This window comes from Phalacrocorax aristotelis, chromosome 4 (genome assembly GCF_949628215.1).
Source record: "Phalacrocorax aristotelis chromosome 4, bGulAri2.1, whole genome shotgun sequence".
Lineage (NCBI taxonomy): Eukaryota > Metazoa > Chordata > Aves > Suliformes > Phalacrocoracidae > Phalacrocorax > Phalacrocorax aristotelis.
Genome location: NC_134279.1, coordinates 78,277,254 through 78,295,849, shown reverse-complemented (window position 1 = coordinate 78,295,849; position 18,596 = coordinate 78,277,254). Strand labels below are relative to the sequence as shown.

Below are 18,596 nucleotides of genomic sequence, written 5' to 3'. Positions count from 1 at the left end.
GCCCAAGACGCATCTGAAAACAGCCCAGGGCAAGAACGAGGGTTTTGCGAATGGCTTCTGCAGCATCAGGTTCCTGGGAAGAGATATTCCAGTGTTTCCAGCAAGTTGTTGGCTGGATCGCAGCCAGTGTGCTCAGTACAAGTGCTTCAGAATTAACAGAATAGATGTGCAGGAAGGGCAAGATTTAAGGATGTAAAAATAGCTCCTTTCTGTAAAAAAAGATTTTAGATGTGCAAGCTTCAGACATGCAAATTTTAAGACAGTGACAAAGCAAGCACTACAGCTAACAAGTGTTGATTAGGTAATCTGATTAATTTAAAATAAGATGTTTACCTTAAGGAAAGAGAAATCAAATGCAGGAGTGTGAATTTGGCCTGGGTGAAGGGACCTTGTACGGGGAAAACGACAGCAGAAGTTAGCCTGACGATGATCTGGCCTGTTGTTCACAAGATAGTTGTTTTAAGAACCAAAATTACCACCAAATCTGGTATATCAGCTCTTTATTTCAGTGTCTACAACACAAAGAGATGGCTTGCATTTTGACACCAGAACCACACAAAGCACCTATACACTGAGAACAAGATACTGAATGAGTGTCTCTCTCCTGCTACATGTGGAAAAATTTAGGCAGGAAGACTCCGTTTTCCTGTGCGTTCTGCCCTATCCTTCCACAAATCAACCAGCTGCCAGGGGTGATAATTAACCTTCATTCCAAATCAAATCATTTGCCACTGAACAGTATTCCATCCTGCCCTGAGCTGTTCAAATATGCTTCTGTAAACTTCATCAAGGACCCAGTCCTGCTCTCGGTTTACAAGGATGAAGTTCCAAACATCTCCAGCTACAGGAACAGACTTTAATCAGAGGTACTGAATTAATGGAGAGCAGAATTTGGCTCAAAGGATGATCATCTCCATACAGAGGCCCAGAAAAGGCCCTTATTAATGTCCCAGGCAGAGGGATGTAGAGACCACCCTAGGCTCAGAGAATTGTCATGTGCACAGAGGACAACTAGACATCCTGAACTATTAAAAAACAGTGGTATAGAAAATTAAAAGGCATAAAATAGTGGACCAAAAAGGTTCCAAATAAGGCATCGGTAGGTCCCGACTGGATGCGTTCCCATTGCGTGCACCACCCTCCTAGTCAGGGTGGTGAAGGATGCATTAGGATTGTATTTCTCACCTCAGTCACTAAGCACTCTGAGCAACCAGAAGGGTTCAAGTTCTGTTCGAAAAAGGAAAAAAAAACCAAAACAAAACTAAAAACAACCCCCAAAACAAGGAATATTCTTTTTGGTAAGTATTTCTTAGAAAATAAAATAAAAGGTTAAAGCAACTTGTTTAAATGATTCTTTAAAAAAAGACAACATTCCTGTAAAGTAAAAATATATATATATAGAAATAGAATATAATTGTTTTTGTTGTTTTTAAAAAAAGACATTCAGTATCACATCAGCGGATTCTGATCAACTTCCCATCCGTCTTCTGCGATAACCACTGCTCGTTAAGGCAAAACGTCAGGTTGGCACCGTTACAACAGCTGAATCAAACTGGCCGAAGGCGAAGCAGAGCAGGCAGTGTGCTGGTGTCAGCGAGGCTGCTTCTCCCGCACGCTGACCGAGCCGTCCTCCATGCCGAAGTACACCACCTCTGCCATGTCAATGAAGAGTCCCGTCTCTACAACACCTGGGGAACAAGGAGTCACATGCCAGTTAACGCCAGAGCCACTCCATTACTTGAATCCTCTGCTCTGACCATGGTTTTGTTCATTAAAAGACGCTAATGTCTCCATCGGAGGCTTGGAAAGAGGTATCCAACCTGGGTGACGTTGCATCAGCCACACAGGGAGCCTCCAGAAAGTCTTTTCCATGTGGCCACCCCAGAAGAAACTCTCCCCAGAGTGAGAAACAACTCCCAAAGCTCCCCACAACATTCACAGCCTCCCGGCCACCACCGTTACACTGACATAATCACGAGCGTGGCTTTTTCAGCCACCTGACGACCCACAGGAGAAGAGGAAGCTACACACAGCCCCAGGCTTAACTCACTCTGCCATTAAATGCATCTAAAAACCTATCCTGTTAGAGAACGCCTGGATAACGTTTGAACAAGTGTTAAGACACAGCAGAACTGATGCAACCTCTGCAATTTGTAGCTTGTTTGCAAATATACTTTTGGTTGCATTTAATTATGGGGTGCTCCTAACTTCACAGTGATCACAGAGCCACAGCCAGGAAGGTGGAAAGAAATGGAGGACAAGCCCTAACACAAGCACGAAGTGGCCAGAGCCCTGCTATCACCACTGTGTTCAGGCTTTAACAGTTCTGCTCATCCACTTTTGGGTAGTGAAGATGCTCTTCTCCCCTTAGCAAGCCCATTTCTGAGCAGCAAATGGTGCAGAGACTATCTCCATACCAACATGATGGAGCAGGTACCATCACTTAATTTACCCCTTCATCTCTTGACCACAAGAGATAAAAGGAAGACAACCTTGCGGAGAGGCTGTTTTGTTCACAAACAGCATAACCAACCACTGTTTCTCTCTTGCACAGAAACAGCTCTAACGATAGACATTCGGACAGCCACGGGCAGCAACCACATCAGGATACAGAGTGCTGCACCAGGGACAGCCCAGACCAGCTGTGGACACCAGTTCATTTACATCAGTCGCTGGTTCATTTAGATCTGCTCCTGCTGAAGGTCCAAACCTGCCATATCTACTGCTGGCTGCAAGAAAGTGCCAGGTAAGCAGGCTGCAAAGACACCAGGACAAGCAAGGCAGAGGTAGCATCCTAACAGTTTGCTCCTAAAGTAGGAAAAAAGAAAATGGGTGTATTTTCAGTAAATCAGCCTTCTAGGCAGCACTGAGGGAAGCAAAGCCATTGACCAGAAGCAACTAGAAGTTACTGGCAACTCTTCACCCGGCCTACACCCGCAGCCTCTGCCTCAGCTTGTGTTTTAATCAAGGTGCCAGGACAATATATTGCCACTTCGTGGGGATGTCGGGGTTTCTGCAATGGGATTCCAACCTGTTCCTGCATGCTCTGACAACACATGGTCAGTGAAGGCAGCTGCGTTATGGACTTCGGGGGCAAGCAGGTATCTGGGATAAACTCAAAGATTAAAGATACAACAATAAGCTGACCAGATTTAAGAGCAGACTTTGCCAAAATAACCAGACAAGGTATCCAGGTGTGGTTGAGCCAGTCTATCTGCTGCTTCACTGAAGTCCAGCCAGCGCTGCTGCCACCGGACAGACCTGGATCACCCAGAAGCAGCTCTGGCCTGGGCAGCAGGTTTCATGCAAGGCAGGAGTCCTTGCAGAGAGGCTGTTTTGTCTGCAGTGGAATTGGCCGCTGCTTCTCTCCTGCACGGCAATAGCTGCAGCAATAGCTAGGATATGCTGCACCCTCACAGCAAGGTGAGCCCGTAGGACTACGCAGTCGTAATGGGATGCAGAGCTGTAAGCAGCTTCTTGAAAATGCTGTAACCCAGTGCAAACCCTTGCTCTAGGGTCCACCAGTGTTTCCATTAAAAGCCCCTCTCTAAAAGGGCACAAGGAGAGTAAGAAAGAGCACAGGATTTGCATATCTAATGGAAAACAGTATCAGAAGTCACCCGGCATCACCCCAGGTTTTCACCACCATACGGGGATGCCATTTGGGTACAGTTGTACTAATTCAGCTGATAGATGTCTCGAATAGAAAGAAATGTATGGACCCATAAGAAGGCAGTAAACACACACGCATTTCCTCCTAGCCAGGGGAGAGCTCCCACAGTCAGGGTTATTCTCTAGCACAGACCAAGCCTTAGCCAGCTTTTGCTTTTTTTTTTTTAATAATCACAGACATTACCTGGTATCATTTTTATAGCAGTGTTAACTTTACTCCATTCATGAACCTCGTCAAACTTCCAGTCCAGGATGAAGTTTCCATTGTCCGTCACCACGGGGCCCTGGGAATCAAACACATATGCCAGCACTGTGAGCTCCTTGTCTAATGAGCACAGCCAGGGACTGTCACAGCCTCTCGCCGGGAGCAGCCGCCCCTGCTGCAACAGTTCAGAGTCATCATTCAAGTAAATCAGGGCAGTCCACAATAAGCCTGTAAGTAAAGCCACTGCCCAAGGTAACTGCTCGTTCCTCATTCTCTGGCGTACAAATAATCATGCAGAAGCTGGAAACAACAGTGCAACTTCATCACTGCAACAGGGGATCCTTTTCACAAGAGTAAAGCTACATTAATGTCCTAAAAAGGCTATTACAGGCAATTAAAGCCAAAACAAGATGCCTCCACCCCAGTGATAAAAGCGTGCTGCTGGCTGCCATGGGGAGGTTTTGGAGTTGAAGACTTGCTGGCCTTCAGCATCCCAGATGTTCCCAGCACTCTCTCAAGCCCAACAGAAGGAGCAATTGGATCCTTTCAACAGAGCAGAGACAGCCGGGGCTGCGGACAAGGCGTTTCAGCAGCGCTGAGCAGGGTGTGCAACCACATGTGCCATGAGGGACCGGCATCCTCCAAGGACACGGCTCGTGTCGGAGCAGTGCATTCCCTGAGCGAGGCTGGTCTCAAGTTCAGAGAACGGAACGACTAGTTTGCTCTTCTCAGGCACCCGAATGCAGTCTCTACAGCCTCTTGGGATTAGACACATTAAAAACAAGCATTCGGCCTTTAGGCATTAAGTCCAGCCATTACTGCAGACTCCTCCTTCCCCTGCCATGCAACGTGGCCTGGCAAAGCCCTGCTGCCCAAGTCAGGATAGGACAGTGGCGGCGGAGGCAAAGCAGTTTCAGTTTTAATTTAGTTTGGCTCTGTGTGGTACAGAGGAGGCTGGGACGGACCGTAAACTGCCCCCCAACCCAAGCCTCTGTTTGGCAACGCAGACCGCCCTCCAGCCCTACAATATCCCCGCAGAGCAGCGGGTCAGACCTGGGCTGGCAACCCCTCCTCTCCCTGCTCAGGGATGCTTGCTTTAGGAGACATAAGCCAGAGAGAATTTCCACGAGCAGGCTGAACACCTAAACACACAGTTCATTAACCAAAGTATAATTAGGAGGAATTACACAAGATGCCACTTGCAGGAGTGAAAGCCCAGATTTAATTAGATGAAAGGCCAGACCTCTGGTCCTCCGTTTGCCCACGTTCAGGCGGCTCCTCAGGGACACGTACCGCTTTGCTAACAGCCATCCGCAGCTCCGCACTGCCTCCAAAGTTTTTGGTCAGGGCTCTGGTGACGGGGACATAAGCCATGGGGATGACTTCAATAGGAATTCCCTTCTTCCATTGCTCCCCAAGGCTCTTTGATTTTTTCCTGAGGGCACAGTTTGAGGTGGGATTAGCATCAGACGTTGCATTACTAACACCACTAACATTATCACATTACCTCTTGCAAACCCCTCAGGCACAGCAGTCAGTTCACATGTGCACACGTGTAGGAAGAATTTAATGCACGATGCTCTATTCGCTCATAAACCCTGTTTTGACCTGTTTTGGACAAGGTGGACATGAGTTGCTTTTTTCTACAGCCCTGCGGCTGTACATACAGGAGGGGAAATTTATTCCCTGCTGACAATCACTGAGCTCAAAGAGCAGAGCAGCCATTTCCCCACAGGCTCTGCTGACTCCGAAGGAGGCTTGCTAGGTTGAAAATCAAGAAAAAAAGCTAAACTGAATTGCTGAAGCACGGGGAGTCAGGCTCATTTCCACCTATTCTTGCTCCCTGATCCCCTGGAAGGACAATAATGGCCTAAGACAACCGAATACTCCCATGAGACAGAGAAGTATAATGAATAGTAGTATTTTTACCTGTAATCAGCAATAACAATGAAGCATTTTGCATATCCTGCAACTATCTTCTCCTGCGTCAAGCAACCACTGCAAGGGGGAAAGAAAAAAATTATAAAGATCAGAAAACAGGCTGATGGTCCTAAAGCCCATCCCCTCCACCACATTCTTGCTGGTTTTGGTGCTCCTGTTGCCCCATGCCACAACTCTTTCCCCAGCCCCATCACTTCAGCCCCTTGTCCCCTGCACCCGCTCTTGGTCAGGAGCCATCTCCCACTGCAGGTGCACGCACAGCCCCGCACAGGATCCCGTCAGCCTCTCCAGCCCACCCCCAGAGACACGTGCAGCCAGAAAAGGACGCTTAGAGGCCACTGTCACCAGCGCCGCGCAGACAGATGGGCAGCAAGGCTCACCCGCCACCTTTGATAAGGTTGAGGTCAGAGTCCACTTCATCCGCGCCATCGATGGCGACATCAAGCTGTAGGAAGAGGAGAAACTTGGTGTGGAAACCTCACCCATGCAACATGAAGGCGCTGCTCTTGGCACAGCTCGGGAGGGTGTCAGGTCCCAAGCAGCAGCCGAAGATGTTTGGTTCAGCGAAAAGCTAAACCAAAACATGTGGTTTAGTTGGGACCATCTTGATGCCAGTCTTGCCAGAGACGAGCACTGGATCAGCCACCTGAGCCTACCGGCCCAAGCTAAACCACAGGCATGTGAGAGCAGGAGAAAGAAATACCAAAACCAACTTCTAGCCTTCAAGGCACATCATTTCAGCCTCAAGCATTGTCACCTAAGGGGTGGGCGGCTCCTGGGGAAAATCTTGGTCGCAACACTTCAGCAATGTCATGTTCCCATCTCAGGCCATCAAGCCTCAGCCTGCAAGAGGTGCCAAACACTTGGAGGAAACATAACTCGGCAGCCTATCCGCCATCTAAAGGGACAAGCACTAAGACGAGACTAAGGCTTGGGGAAAAAAAAATAAACTAAGCTAACTCTTGCTCATGTTCAGCAGTGTGGCTGCCTAAACTCTCATCCTCAGGGGAGGACAAAGGAGCCTGATGGTTTATGAAGGACCAGATTACAGGAAGGTCAGGTGAGGTCTCACCTCCCTGGTCCCACTCACCTCTGGATGTCGGTCCAAGTCACTTAGCGTTAAGCCGTTCTGCAGGATCAGCTGACGGGCCTGTGTAACAAGAAGACAGCAAACACCATTTACTGGCGGCAGGAAAGGAAAACGGACTCGTGGCATCATTCCCATGGCTGCGACACGGGTGGAGTCTCCCTGGGAGACCTCCACTGCTCCACCCTGAGCTGGTGGAGAGGCAGCAGCCAACGGTGGGAACACATGGCAAGGAGAAAACAATGCTTTCAGACCAGATTATTGTAATCAAAAGAAAACCCTGCTGCTGATTCGAACTAAAATGCTCATGTGGTGCTCCTGGGTCCAGGTCTCTGTACTACACAGCAGGAGGCCCCATCAGCTTGGTGGGAACCACTTGTATCTAAGCATTGCAGCAGATATGGGATTTTTGAGTCCCATGTTCTTTCAGCTTGGACATCGTTCTCCCTCACACCCATCCAGCCCCTCCGATTTCCTTTGGCTGAAAAATGGGAGCAAGAAAATTAAATGTTTACACCATAACAATGTGGGACCAACAATGAAAATATTTTTCATATTGGAATAAACCAAACAAAAAGGCAAAAAAGGAAAGCACAACTCATGGAAAAAGTGTGGGAAGCCTCCTGAAACAGCTGTTTGGTGGCTCGGATCTACTTTTCCTGCAGTGGCTGTGTATTTCCCTCTAGTGGCAATACAACACAGAGCACCCGGAGCTACCCTCCACTCCGCCCGTCAGTTTAAACAGGAGTTCGAGCTTGCAGAACTTGGAATTGGGTGAATTTTCTGCGTTACAAATCATCACCTGAGTGAGACACCCTCCTTGCATGGACACTGCTCGAGTCTGAACTTCCTACCATGCTGCAGCTAGTCCAAGAAACCCCAGTGCAATAGCCTGGATCAACTTATTGCCCTGAATTTTACGCACTAACACTAACAAAGCGCATAGTCACATGTATTGGCATCCCAGAAGCATTAAGAACTAAGCAGGCGGTAGTCCTGGCAATGAGATCTGAAATGCCATGGTAAATGGTTCAATTCATAGCATGCAATCTTAACACCCATGGGCTGCGGGTTCTTGATCTGTGCACTAGAATTGCCCTAAGAACTCACAAAATTAAGAGAATGAAAATCAGTGGGTTTACATTCATTACGTGGTGTCCAGGTAATGAGGTATCGGGGATCTGGGCACTGAAGGCTCTGAAGAACATTGCGCTGCACATGCAGGCCAGATCCTGAACAGGCTCAGGGTCAGCGGTGTGGAAACGAGGTGGCTCTTTTCAGGCTCTCTGCTTGCAAGGCGATGGGAGCAGACCAGCGGGAACCAAAAGCAAAGCTCCCGCAGCTGGGGGAGGAGCGTCGGTAACTGCGCAGCACTTGCCAAGAAGGGCCTCGCTCTGTGCTCTCGGCACACGTCCAGGTGAAAAGAAGAAACAACGCAAAAGCCAAGGGACAGATGCTTACCCCGGCTCTAGTTTTACTGATGGTGATGGAATAACCCAACCTGACCACGGGGAAGGGAGGAGAATAAAAGCCACTGAAATAGTTCTTCCTTGCCAGTGACCTCAGGCAGCCATTTACACCTGTACGTAGCGAAAATAAGATGCTGTTTTGCTGACCTGGGAATGCTTCACTTGGGACTGGCTGGGGTCTAAGACTGCAAAAGATACGAGGCAGCCCCGTTTCTGGGGGATTTTGGCTCCTGCAGGTGTATGATCTAACTCTTCCCTTTAACAGCAACGTTTTTGTTTTACTGGTAAGAAATTCTATAGAGTTACATGAACTATCCAAACGTTTCAAGGCAGGACAGGCTCCAGCCCATGTTCACTACGAGAGCTTTATCAATATTTTCTGTAAGACCTAATGACTGAACTCAGAGGACTTTTCCTAGGTGAAAATGGGATATGGTATCTCAGGGTGGGGACCATTTTAGACAGATCAAAGAAAGACCCTCACCTCAGTCTACATATGCCACAGAAGTAGTGATATAGGTTAAAAAAAGAAAAAAAAAAAAAATAGTTTTTTATTTTTTGCCCTTTGCAGCAGCCTGTATTATACCCCAGTTGGCCACTGGTTGTTTGCAACAGCTGGGAAAAGGGAGAATCCCATCGTCCCACACTCACACTTAAGATCTGCAGGGTAAGAGGATGCCAAGTTTTTGTAAGATTTTAGGGTAATTCAGGTTGGTCTCTATCTAACCTCCAGGTCAAAGCAGGGTCAGCTACCACTTTGCTCAGGGCTTTACCCACACAGGTCTTGAAAACCTCAAAGGACGGACTCCGCACAGGCTGCCTCACTGCTTGATTGTCCTAACGGTGAAAGAGTTGTGACAAAAGTACAATCCCAAGGTCCACACCAGGACCATGGGAAGGACGCATGCCCAATTTCTAGACCAGGACAGTGCCACCCAGCCTTGAAAACCCTGCAGGTGGTCCCCATCATGTCACATCTCCCTGCCCAAAGGGGACAAGGTGACAGCTGCTCCTCCACAGCACCTTCCCCTCTGAGGGAACAGAGGCAGAGAGACCAAAGCCAGTTGCCTAAAGGCATGGAAGCAGCTCAGAAGCTTCCCCACGCAGCTCTGTGTTTCACCACCAAGCCACGTTCTTCCTCTCCAAGCAAACCTCTCAACAGCTAGCTTGGTATGAACCAATCCCTGCAAAAGCTGTGCAGCAAAGGAAAGATTATAAGAAATTGCAGAAGAGAAATCAGCTTAAAAGCCAGCTGATGCATTTTAAGTTCCTCCTGGAAACACATGAGCTTGCTACTATTGCTTGCAGTGTGATTTTTACAGCTCTCAGGACTTGATAAGGAATCAAAGGAGACTAAGTGCCTCCAATGAGTTTTGCATTATGAGTCTGGTTCACCACTAAACAGCAGTCTTCTACAAGCAGGATCCAGACCAAGCCACACACCAGCACTGACATAACCAGCATTACCACACTGGTTCAAAGCACGCCTCCTGGCTCTACAGCGTCCCTGCAGCTCAGGTCAGCGTAACACAGCACCATCACCACCAGCTTCATGAGGTCCACCTGCGGGCTGCATCGCGGGCTGCATCACAGCCTCTTTCACCACAGTGCTCACACGGCGATAAGCCAGTCCAGAAAGCGGTGAGGTTGCCTCCTGCAGCCAAAGGGAAGATCCCCTGAGTGAGTGTTTGGACTAGCAGAAAGTAAAGGAGGAAAGTGCTTACCTGAAAAGACGTAGGGATGCAGACAATCGTCAGGTTCTCCTGTTTAACCCGCTCGGCTGTAGGGGAAAAAAGCCAGAAGCCTCGGTTTGTTCGTTGCAGAAGGAATAAAAATAAACCAACTTTCACTTTAACAAATCTCAGTCCAGAGGAGCCCCTTTGAATCACTGCAATTACTTGCTTGGCTTGCAAATAACTCAGTCACGCTCAAAATGCAAACAGGTGCCACCCTGCTCAGTTTCTACAGTCAGAAACGTTTACACACCCACCCCGGCTCAGCCCAAGACACCACGAGCCATTAACCTTCCTGTCTCCAGCAGCAGAGAAGCCTCGTCAGCAAATCGTCACCTGGGAAGTGAGCCCCACTCCCCTCTCTCTCTCCATTAGACAGGTTTTGCTGTGCTCCTTGTAAACAGCTTCAGCAGCTGTCTGAAAGGTTTTCTGGCTTGTTGCCTTGGGGACATCACATTCATTTATTATAGAACATTTAAATATATGGCAGGAAAAGGACTAATAAAATAAAGTATTCCATTAAATGGAAGGAAATATTTCCTCCCCCAGGTTAACCTCAAATGACTAAAATCTATTACTGCGAAATCATTACAGACAAAATGTTGTTTTAGTAATTACAATACTTCGGCATAAGCCAACGGCCCATGAGAGCAACAGCTCTCACACCACAGCAAACACACGGGCTACATGCTTCAAGGCAATGCTGCTGCTGAAAGGACTGAAGATGCAATACATGAGGCTGTATGTTGTTACGACCCACATCCCAGTGCCAATGCGTTCAGTAGGCGCGAGAAGTCTGAATTTGCAGCCTGGAACAGGCACTCCACTTAAATACTATACTCATTTATTTGGAGGCTGATTCTGTGTTAGAGTTGGGAGTGGTTGCAATACTGAGCCAAACCCAGGAAGCTGAACCACAGCTCCCAGACAAATAACTATATTATACACACGGCATGGGGTGCTGTTTTCCTGCCAAGCGAAGCGCTGAGCTGTGCTCAGACCTCAGCCCCGCTCGCCCGTGGGCTGGGGACAGTGCTGCCCAAGGGAGCTGGGGGTCACAAGGTGACTTCCCAGCCACGCAGAGCCACCCAGGTGGGACACACTGAACTCTGCTTCCGAACGAGAGTCGCCCTCCGTGTCCAAGCAAGGCCCCCAGGAACGACAGGGCTGATGCTGTACTCCAGACCTGTCGCACATGGCTGCTCTGTTTTGCATCCAAGGACAGTGAAGCAGGATGAGGTACAGCACCTCCTCAAGCAGACCTGCCCTAGGGCTGAGAATGCCAGCAAAAGAAACTTTAAACCCCTCCACTCTCTGTAATGAGGCGTGAGGACAATTACCCTCACGTTCACTGTGCCAAAATGCCTTACTTAAATATTTTGCTGAAATTTTCTGAATCACACCTTGAGCAAACTTGCACCTGGGGCAAGCAGACAAACCTAGCTGTAAGGTATATTAAAAAAAAAAAATACAGCTGGATTTTTCATTCCTCATTTTCATCACACCTCAGCAGGACCCTCCATGTGAATAACGTGGATGCGAACAAGCAGCATCAGCCGCATACAAATGGGTTAATGGAAGCAGAGCAGCTGCATGGCCCAAAGCCACAAAGCAAGTTAGGACTGGGCAGAGTTGGAAGGGAACGGAAGCATTTAGCTCCAGTTTGTGGTGGATGCCAGTAAAGCTCTTTGCCTGGCTGCATGGGGAGAACAGGTGGCAAATCGTTACCGCCTCGGGACTCCCTATGCAATAAATTGGGAGCACAAGACTTGGTTTTAACCTTCAGCTTCAAGGAGGACACAGCCCTCAACGAACAGACCTGACGCATCAGCTCTAAGTCAGCATCCCGATGATTTAGCGTGGTTTTCAAGTAGTTGGGACAGCCAGAGAAGGGGATTTTCTGCAGTGGGAGGAACATGAAGGGGAGCACCCTACCTAATCGATGCACTGCGTGGACAATCGTAGAACCACTTCCAATCCCAAGAACTTGATTGTTCTGCAAATCAAAGAGACACAGGAGAGCTGTTACTGAGGGCTCGGCACAAGGGCTGTCCGCTTTTCCCAGTTGTCCTGCTTTTAGCTGGGATAGAGTTAATTCTCTTCACTGCAGCTGGCACAGTGCTGCATTTTGGGCTTAGTATGAGAATAATGTTGATAACACACCGATGGTTTGGTTCGTGCTAAGTAGTGCTCACACTAGTCAAGGACTTTTCCAGCTTCCCAAGCTCTGCCGGGTGCACAAGGAGCCGGGAGGGGAGGGGGCACAGCCACGAGAGCTGATCCAAACTGGCCAAAGGGATGTTCTATGTCATACGACATCATGCCCAGTATATTAACTGGGGGAGTTGGCCAGGGGAAGCAGCGATCACGGCTCGGGGACCGGTGGTGTTGGTCGGCACGTGGGGAGCGGTTGCATCACTTGTGGTTTGGGGTTTTTTTCCCTCTTCCCAAGGTTTCACCTCTCTTTCTCTGTCATTATTTTCCTTTTCATTATTATTACTACTGTTTTATTGTAATTATTAAACTGTTTTTATCTCAACCCACGAGTTTTCTTACTTTGGCCCTTCCCATTCTCTCCCCCTCCCCACAGGGGTGGGGGGAGTGAGCGAGCGGCTGCGTGGTGTTTAGTTGCTGACTGGGGCTAAACCAGGACACCGGTAGACCCGACATTATAAACACACGCAAGAGGAACCTTGCCCAGAGATGCACACTGACACACGCCATCTTAGCACACTGTAGGCAAGGAAAAGAACACACCACACTAGCAAGGGCACAACCACTGCCTGCTGCTAAGGGATTCTAAGCAACTCACCCTCTCCTTACAGGACATGTGCTTACTAAATACCAGCACAGTCTGACTCTCAGGGTGTTCAATGCACACTCACTGCTGGTTGCTGGCACTCCATGCACCCGCTCCTGCCGGAAAGCTGGGAGCTTCAGACAATACCACAAAGGAAGAAGCTGAAACAACCTCAAGATAACATCTCCCGCGGAAGCCACACAGTAAAAGCATGGGTTTGGTGCCAACGGTATTGTTAGTAAACAGTACGGATGTACTGGCGGCCAAAGCAAAGAGCACAGCAGCAGTTTCTGGAGTCTAATAAAAAATGCCCTCCAAAATGGAGTATATAACTGTCTATATGAGAGTCCAGCAACTCACTTGAAAGATGGGTGAGCCTGGCAGGGTATGCTGAAGACGATCATAGTTTAACCACAGCTCAGCCCTGGCCTTTCTCTGCTTATGGTCTGGTTTAAGGAGGATTGCTACTGCCTCATCAGTAATACAGACACACTTCTAAAAGGTGCTGCAGACTAGGGGTGGACTGCACTAAGGGTGCGACTGTGTTACCTCCAAAAAAGGATGTTCTGCGATGTAACTCTGTTTATTATCAGCTCAGTCTCCCACCCATGGAAAGCTACGTGCAGCCCCTTGCACACTTCCAATTTTCAATGTACTTCCCCTTTTTTGGATGGGATCCAAAGCGTAAAACGACTTAAGGAGGCCCAATATCCCTACAGAGACTTCAGACAAGAAAGACTTGAACCCAGACAGAGATGCAGGCACAGAGTTGTTGTGCATTATCTCTTGGACGTTAGACAGGTCTGGAGCTCCTTCTCCATGCGCAGCAAATCCAGAGTTCAGCAGCTGTTGAAAAAGCCACACCTGCAGCATTTCAACCATCTGAAATCTTCCTGGAACACAAACTTGCCTGGAAAGGTGGAGCTCAAGACAGGTCATGCTCCCCTAGGATTAGTGATTTCCCTTGCTTCTGCAGGTTAAAAGCTTAAAAACCCAAAAGTTCTCCAAAACCCAGTACACATACCAGAGACTCAGTTTATATGCCAACCTTCACTAATCACTGTGACTCTGCAAAAGACGTGGAAGGCACCGATCGCAGCTGCACGCCTGCAACGCTGCCAGCAGAAACCCAATAGCTCCCGAGGTTTCTCGGTTTCACCTGCCCAGCAGGCAGAGCCAAGCGTGGCCAGCCAAGGAAGGGGCAAGCAAAGCTGCACGGAGGCTGGCAAGACACAGGCAGTACTGGTGTTCCCAAGAGAATTGTTTCGACCTGGGAAGAGGCTGTTTCTTCTCTTTGCCCTCATTTCTATAGGGCGGGACAGCTTCTCGGAACAGCTGGATGCCCTAAAGGGATGGGGAAACACCCAGCATCAGCCACTCCACTGTAATGAAGTGGGAAGAGCTTACAAGGGTCCCAGCCCACCGCTGGAAATAAACTTGAAGGCATTTATCAGTGATGAGTGGTGAAGCGGTGGAAAGACCTTGGGCTAAGTGGGTTTCCCAGAAAAATGGTTGAAGCCAGTCTAAACTGGTGCTGTCACAACCCCTGCCTTACCTCAGCTCCCACCTCTCCCTCCTCAGCTCCAACCCCAGCCAGACCAGGGGCAAACCCAGCCGAAAAACATTCCCTTTTAAAAACAGGCAGGGCAAACATGGGTGAGAAGCAGACCATGAGGTCAGTGTGCAAGGGGCAGGCCCAGCTCACAGCACGGAGGAGCAGCACCCCATGCAAAAAAAAAAAAACCAAAGGAAAAAAAAAAAAAAAAAAAAAGACATTTCAGATTGTTTGCTAAAACCCCAGCAAACAAAACCAAGGCTCTGAGCCACAGCACAGCTGAGGACCCGTATGTGGACTCCACGAGCAGAGCAGCACAAGCACGAGCAGCAACCACAGCGTTTTCTCCGCTACCCCAAGGGCCTGGAGACGCTGCCCAACGTTACAGATGCCGACAAGGCAGCACACATTGAGTGGGTATCGGCAGCACCACACGGGCTGGCTGGTCCAGCCTAAGTTTCCAAGACTACAATTTACATGGGCAAAGAGCAGGAGTTAAATACAGTGCAAAGACTGAAGCTTCCTCTTCTTAATCTTCAGCCCTCTGCGCAGCAGGACCTACAGCTCTTGCCCATCTTTTCATTTCTAATGGAGACGCTAACAGGGCCTGCCTTTGGAGGCACTGTATAAATGCAAAGCCAGCTCTCCCCAAGCAGCTTAGGGCCCTAAAGCCCCGAGCCACGTGCCAGCCCTCTCTGCCAGCCGTCACGGCACCACGGCTTCTGAGGTTGGTCATCTCAGGGTCTGCTCCAGTACTGGAGGACTCTGTCCCTACAGCTGCCCAGGAACAAGTGCTGTGGGTAAACACACCGATCTGGCTTTAAATATAAAAAAAAATAAGGAAAAAAAGAGTTCTCCTCTCCTAATCCCCACACCGACCCCCAGGGTTATATCTGCTGCAAGCCGCAGGAGAAGCTGCTGTACTGGCACAGATAAGGATGGACGTGAAGGAGGATGCCAAGCAAGGAGCCTGATTTAGTACCGGTACCAAGCCCCTGGTGCCACAAGTTCATGGCACAGGTAAGCAGAAGAGACTTGTCCAGCATAACCAAGCCCTGAAGTCAGTGGCGTCTCCCACACGTCCCTGCCGTGCAAGGGAGGGAGCCTGCAGCTTTGCTTTCAGAGATCACGTTACTCCCTCTGTTAACAGCAATAGCTCTAACGGCCAAACACAAAACCATCCGTTACAAACAGCAGCTGCACCTTCCCAGCACAAGCTGAAGGGAAGACAGGTTTTGTCTGACAGCCGAGGCCATTTGGCTCCTTGGCGGCGACTCTAACCTGCTTCTCCACCATTGCTTCAAGCCAACCTGCGCAGCAAGCGTTGCAGCGTTACCCTGGCCACTGCGTGTTTTACTTAGTCAGCCTCACTAGCCAGGCCCCAAACTTTAATCAGCTGGGTCGTGACTAGAAACATCATCCCAAGTTTGCTTGACCATAAAACAGCGCAAAGGCCTGCTATTTCACCTAGGAAAAGTCCAAAATTAAGAGTCGCGTTTCAGCCCAAATCAAAGGCGCGCCCAGCTCGTGACGACCCGCAGCAGCAGTCCTGCCTCGGCTCCAAAGTCCTTCCTCGTGCAGCCCCTCAGTGCACAACTTTGGGGCTTGCTTTGGGTAAGAAAGGAGTTTTTTACGCAATTGCTGGTGCATCCCCCAGGCTCCCCCCACCCCACAGACTGCTTTTGAGCGCGCTGGCCTGGCAGGGGGCTAAGTCTCACACAGCACGTGGCTGTGCTCTCTGCAGGCAGGTTCAGACTGTTCAGAGGAAGGAGAGGCTGGAAAAGAAGTAAACATTAACAGGACATAAGCGAAGCCATCAGCAACTGAACCTCAAGTCACGAACCCAGCAGGGTGGGAGCAAGAAAGATAAGGGAATTTTTTCCCCCCCAACTGCTAACATCTACCTTCTTGGCAGCAACTCTAGGACCGTTTCATCACTGCTGTTGCAAAAGGGCTTGCAGAGCAAACATTGCGATAAACCACTGCGTGACTTTAACCGTTGATCTTCCAAGCGTTCACAATCAGACTGTGCCAAACACCAAGCAGCTCCAGCCCTATTTGACCTTCAACGGGTTGATTAAAGCCCTTTGCCGCGTTTCCCTCCCTGCAGGGGACAGGACACGACCCCCTGATTAGAGGCTGTTGCTTCTTGCTTGGGTGCTCTGAAACAGGATGCAGCAGCCGAGCACCCAGGACTTGGAGAAAGGAGCAGGACATGGCGTTAGCCTGAACTCCCACCGCAGCCCAGCTCACAAACCGGTGCGCAGTGAGGTGCAAGCCATTACCCCAAACTCGGGGTGCAGCGTGCTGAGCCGGGCAAGGCACGGAGCCGCTGCCTGGGAGGCGTGCGCTGGGCGAGCGCAGAGACCAGAAGGGAAAAGTAGTTTTCTCCCTTCTCTCCAGGCTAAAGGAGCGCGGTCCAAAGCCAAGGAGGAAGAGGCTCGGCAGCGCCTGTCCATGCGCCCCAGGGTCCCTCCATGCATTCCGGGACCCTCAGCGCTTGGGGGGTCCGGGGAGAGGGAGCAAGGGGTCCGTGTACTCCACAACCCGTGTGTGCACACCGGGGCTGCTCCGTGCACTGGAGGGGTCTGTGCAACCCAAAGCCCAGACGTGCATTGGGAGCCCTCATACACCCCATGGCCACTCCGTGCACTGGGGGGGGTGGGGGTGTGTGTCCCTGCACCCCGGAGCCATGCCGTACACGACAGGGTCCTTCCCTGCACCCTGTGGCCCCTCGGTACATTGGGGGGACTCTGTGCACCCCATGGCTGCTCCATGCACTGGGGTCCATCCCTGCACCCCACGGACGCTCCGTGCATTGGGGGTCCCCGCACCTCACGGCCGCTCCGTGCAACCCGGGGTCCGTCCCTGCACCCCACGGACGCTCCGTGCACCCCGGGGTCCGTCCCTGCACCCCACGGCCGCTCCGTGCATTGAGGGTCCCTGCACCCCACGGCCGCTCCGTGCACCCCGGGGTCCGTCCCTGCACCCGAGCAGGGCTGGGGTCCGCGCTGCCTCACCTGGACGTGCTTGTCCACCGCCGCGCAGGCTGCCAGCCGCTTGGCCTCCTCTGCCATGGTGCCGCCGAGCCGCCCGCGGGCCAAGGCGCGCCTCCCCGCCGCCGCCGGCCCCGCTCGCAGCCTCCCCGGCGGCCGGGCAGCCAGCGCCCTGCTGCGGAGCGGGCCGAGCCGGCCGGGGAGCCGCATGCCGCCGCGGCCCGCCCCCGGGGGGCTCTCCCGCACGGGCTGCAGGCCTAGGACGGGCCGGCTCCCTTCCTCCTCCTCCTCCTCGGGGAGGCTGGGACTTGTAGTGCTGCGAGCCGCCAACTACAGCTCCCACAATGCACGGCCGGGCCCGCCCGCCGCGCCCGGCCGGCGGCACCGGGGGGCGCCCGGGGTGGCGAGGTCCGGCCGCGGCACAGCGGCACAGCGGGCGGGCCCGGCATGCGGGGGTCGAGGCTTTCCCGGGAATGGGAAATGCTCCACCTGCAAGTGCTGGGGGAGGAGGGAGGGTGGCGGGGGCAGCCGCTGCAGGGGGCTGGGCAGCGGGGTGAGCTCGGATCGGGGCTTACCGGAGCTCTGCCGGGGCTTCCAGAGGGTGTAAGGAAGAGCCCCTTTCCCGGACTTGTACTCAGACTTCGTAGCACGAAGCTGGGAGCGACGCTGCGTTGCAGGACTCACGAGTGGGAACAAGCCAGGGAAGTGGGCCTGTGAGCACCTCGTGAGGTTCAACGAGGCCAAGTGCAAGGTCCTGCACATGGGTCGGGGCAATCCCCTGTATCAGCACAGGCTGGGGGGTGGGGGGATGGAGAGCAGCCCTGCGGAGAAGGACTTGGGGGTGCTGGTAGATGAAAAGCTGGACGTGAGCCAACAATGTGCGCTCGCAGCCCAGAAAGCCAACCATGCCCTGGGCCGCATCCCCAGCAGCGCGGGCAGCCGGGCGAGGGAGGGGGTCCTGCCCCTCTGCCCCGCTCTGTGAGACCCCCCTGCAGCGCCGCCTCCAGCTCGGGGCTCCTCAGCACGGGAAGGACATGGAGCTGTTGGAGCAGGGCCAGAGGGGGCACAGAAATGCTCCGAGGGCTGGAGCCCCTCTGCTGTGAGGCCAGGCAGGGAGAGTTGGGGTGGTTCAGCCTGG

The 18,596-nt window shown here is 51.4% G+C and overlaps 1 protein-coding gene across 1 annotated transcript; it reads right to left on the bottom strand.

Annotated features, from left to right (window-relative positions):
• Window positions 1-483: 483 nt before the first annotated feature.
• Window positions 484-17,754, bottom strand: RPIA (ribose 5-phosphate isomerase A). Its single transcript, XM_075092181.1, has 9 exons — window positions 17,483-17,754; window positions 12,043-12,103; window positions 10,099-10,154; window positions 6,909-6,968; window positions 6,199-6,263; window positions 5,807-5,875; window positions 5,171-5,312; window positions 3,857-3,956; window positions 484-1,688 (listed from the first exon to the last, which is right to left on the bottom strand). The coding sequence occupies exons 1-9, from the start codon at window positions 17,666-17,668 to the stop codon at window positions 1,591-1,593; spliced, it is 837 nt and encodes a 278-aa protein (XP_074948282.1). The 5' UTR covers window positions 17,669-17,754; the 3' UTR covers window positions 484-1,590.
• Between the last annotated feature and the right edge of the window lie 842 nt (window positions 17,755-18,596).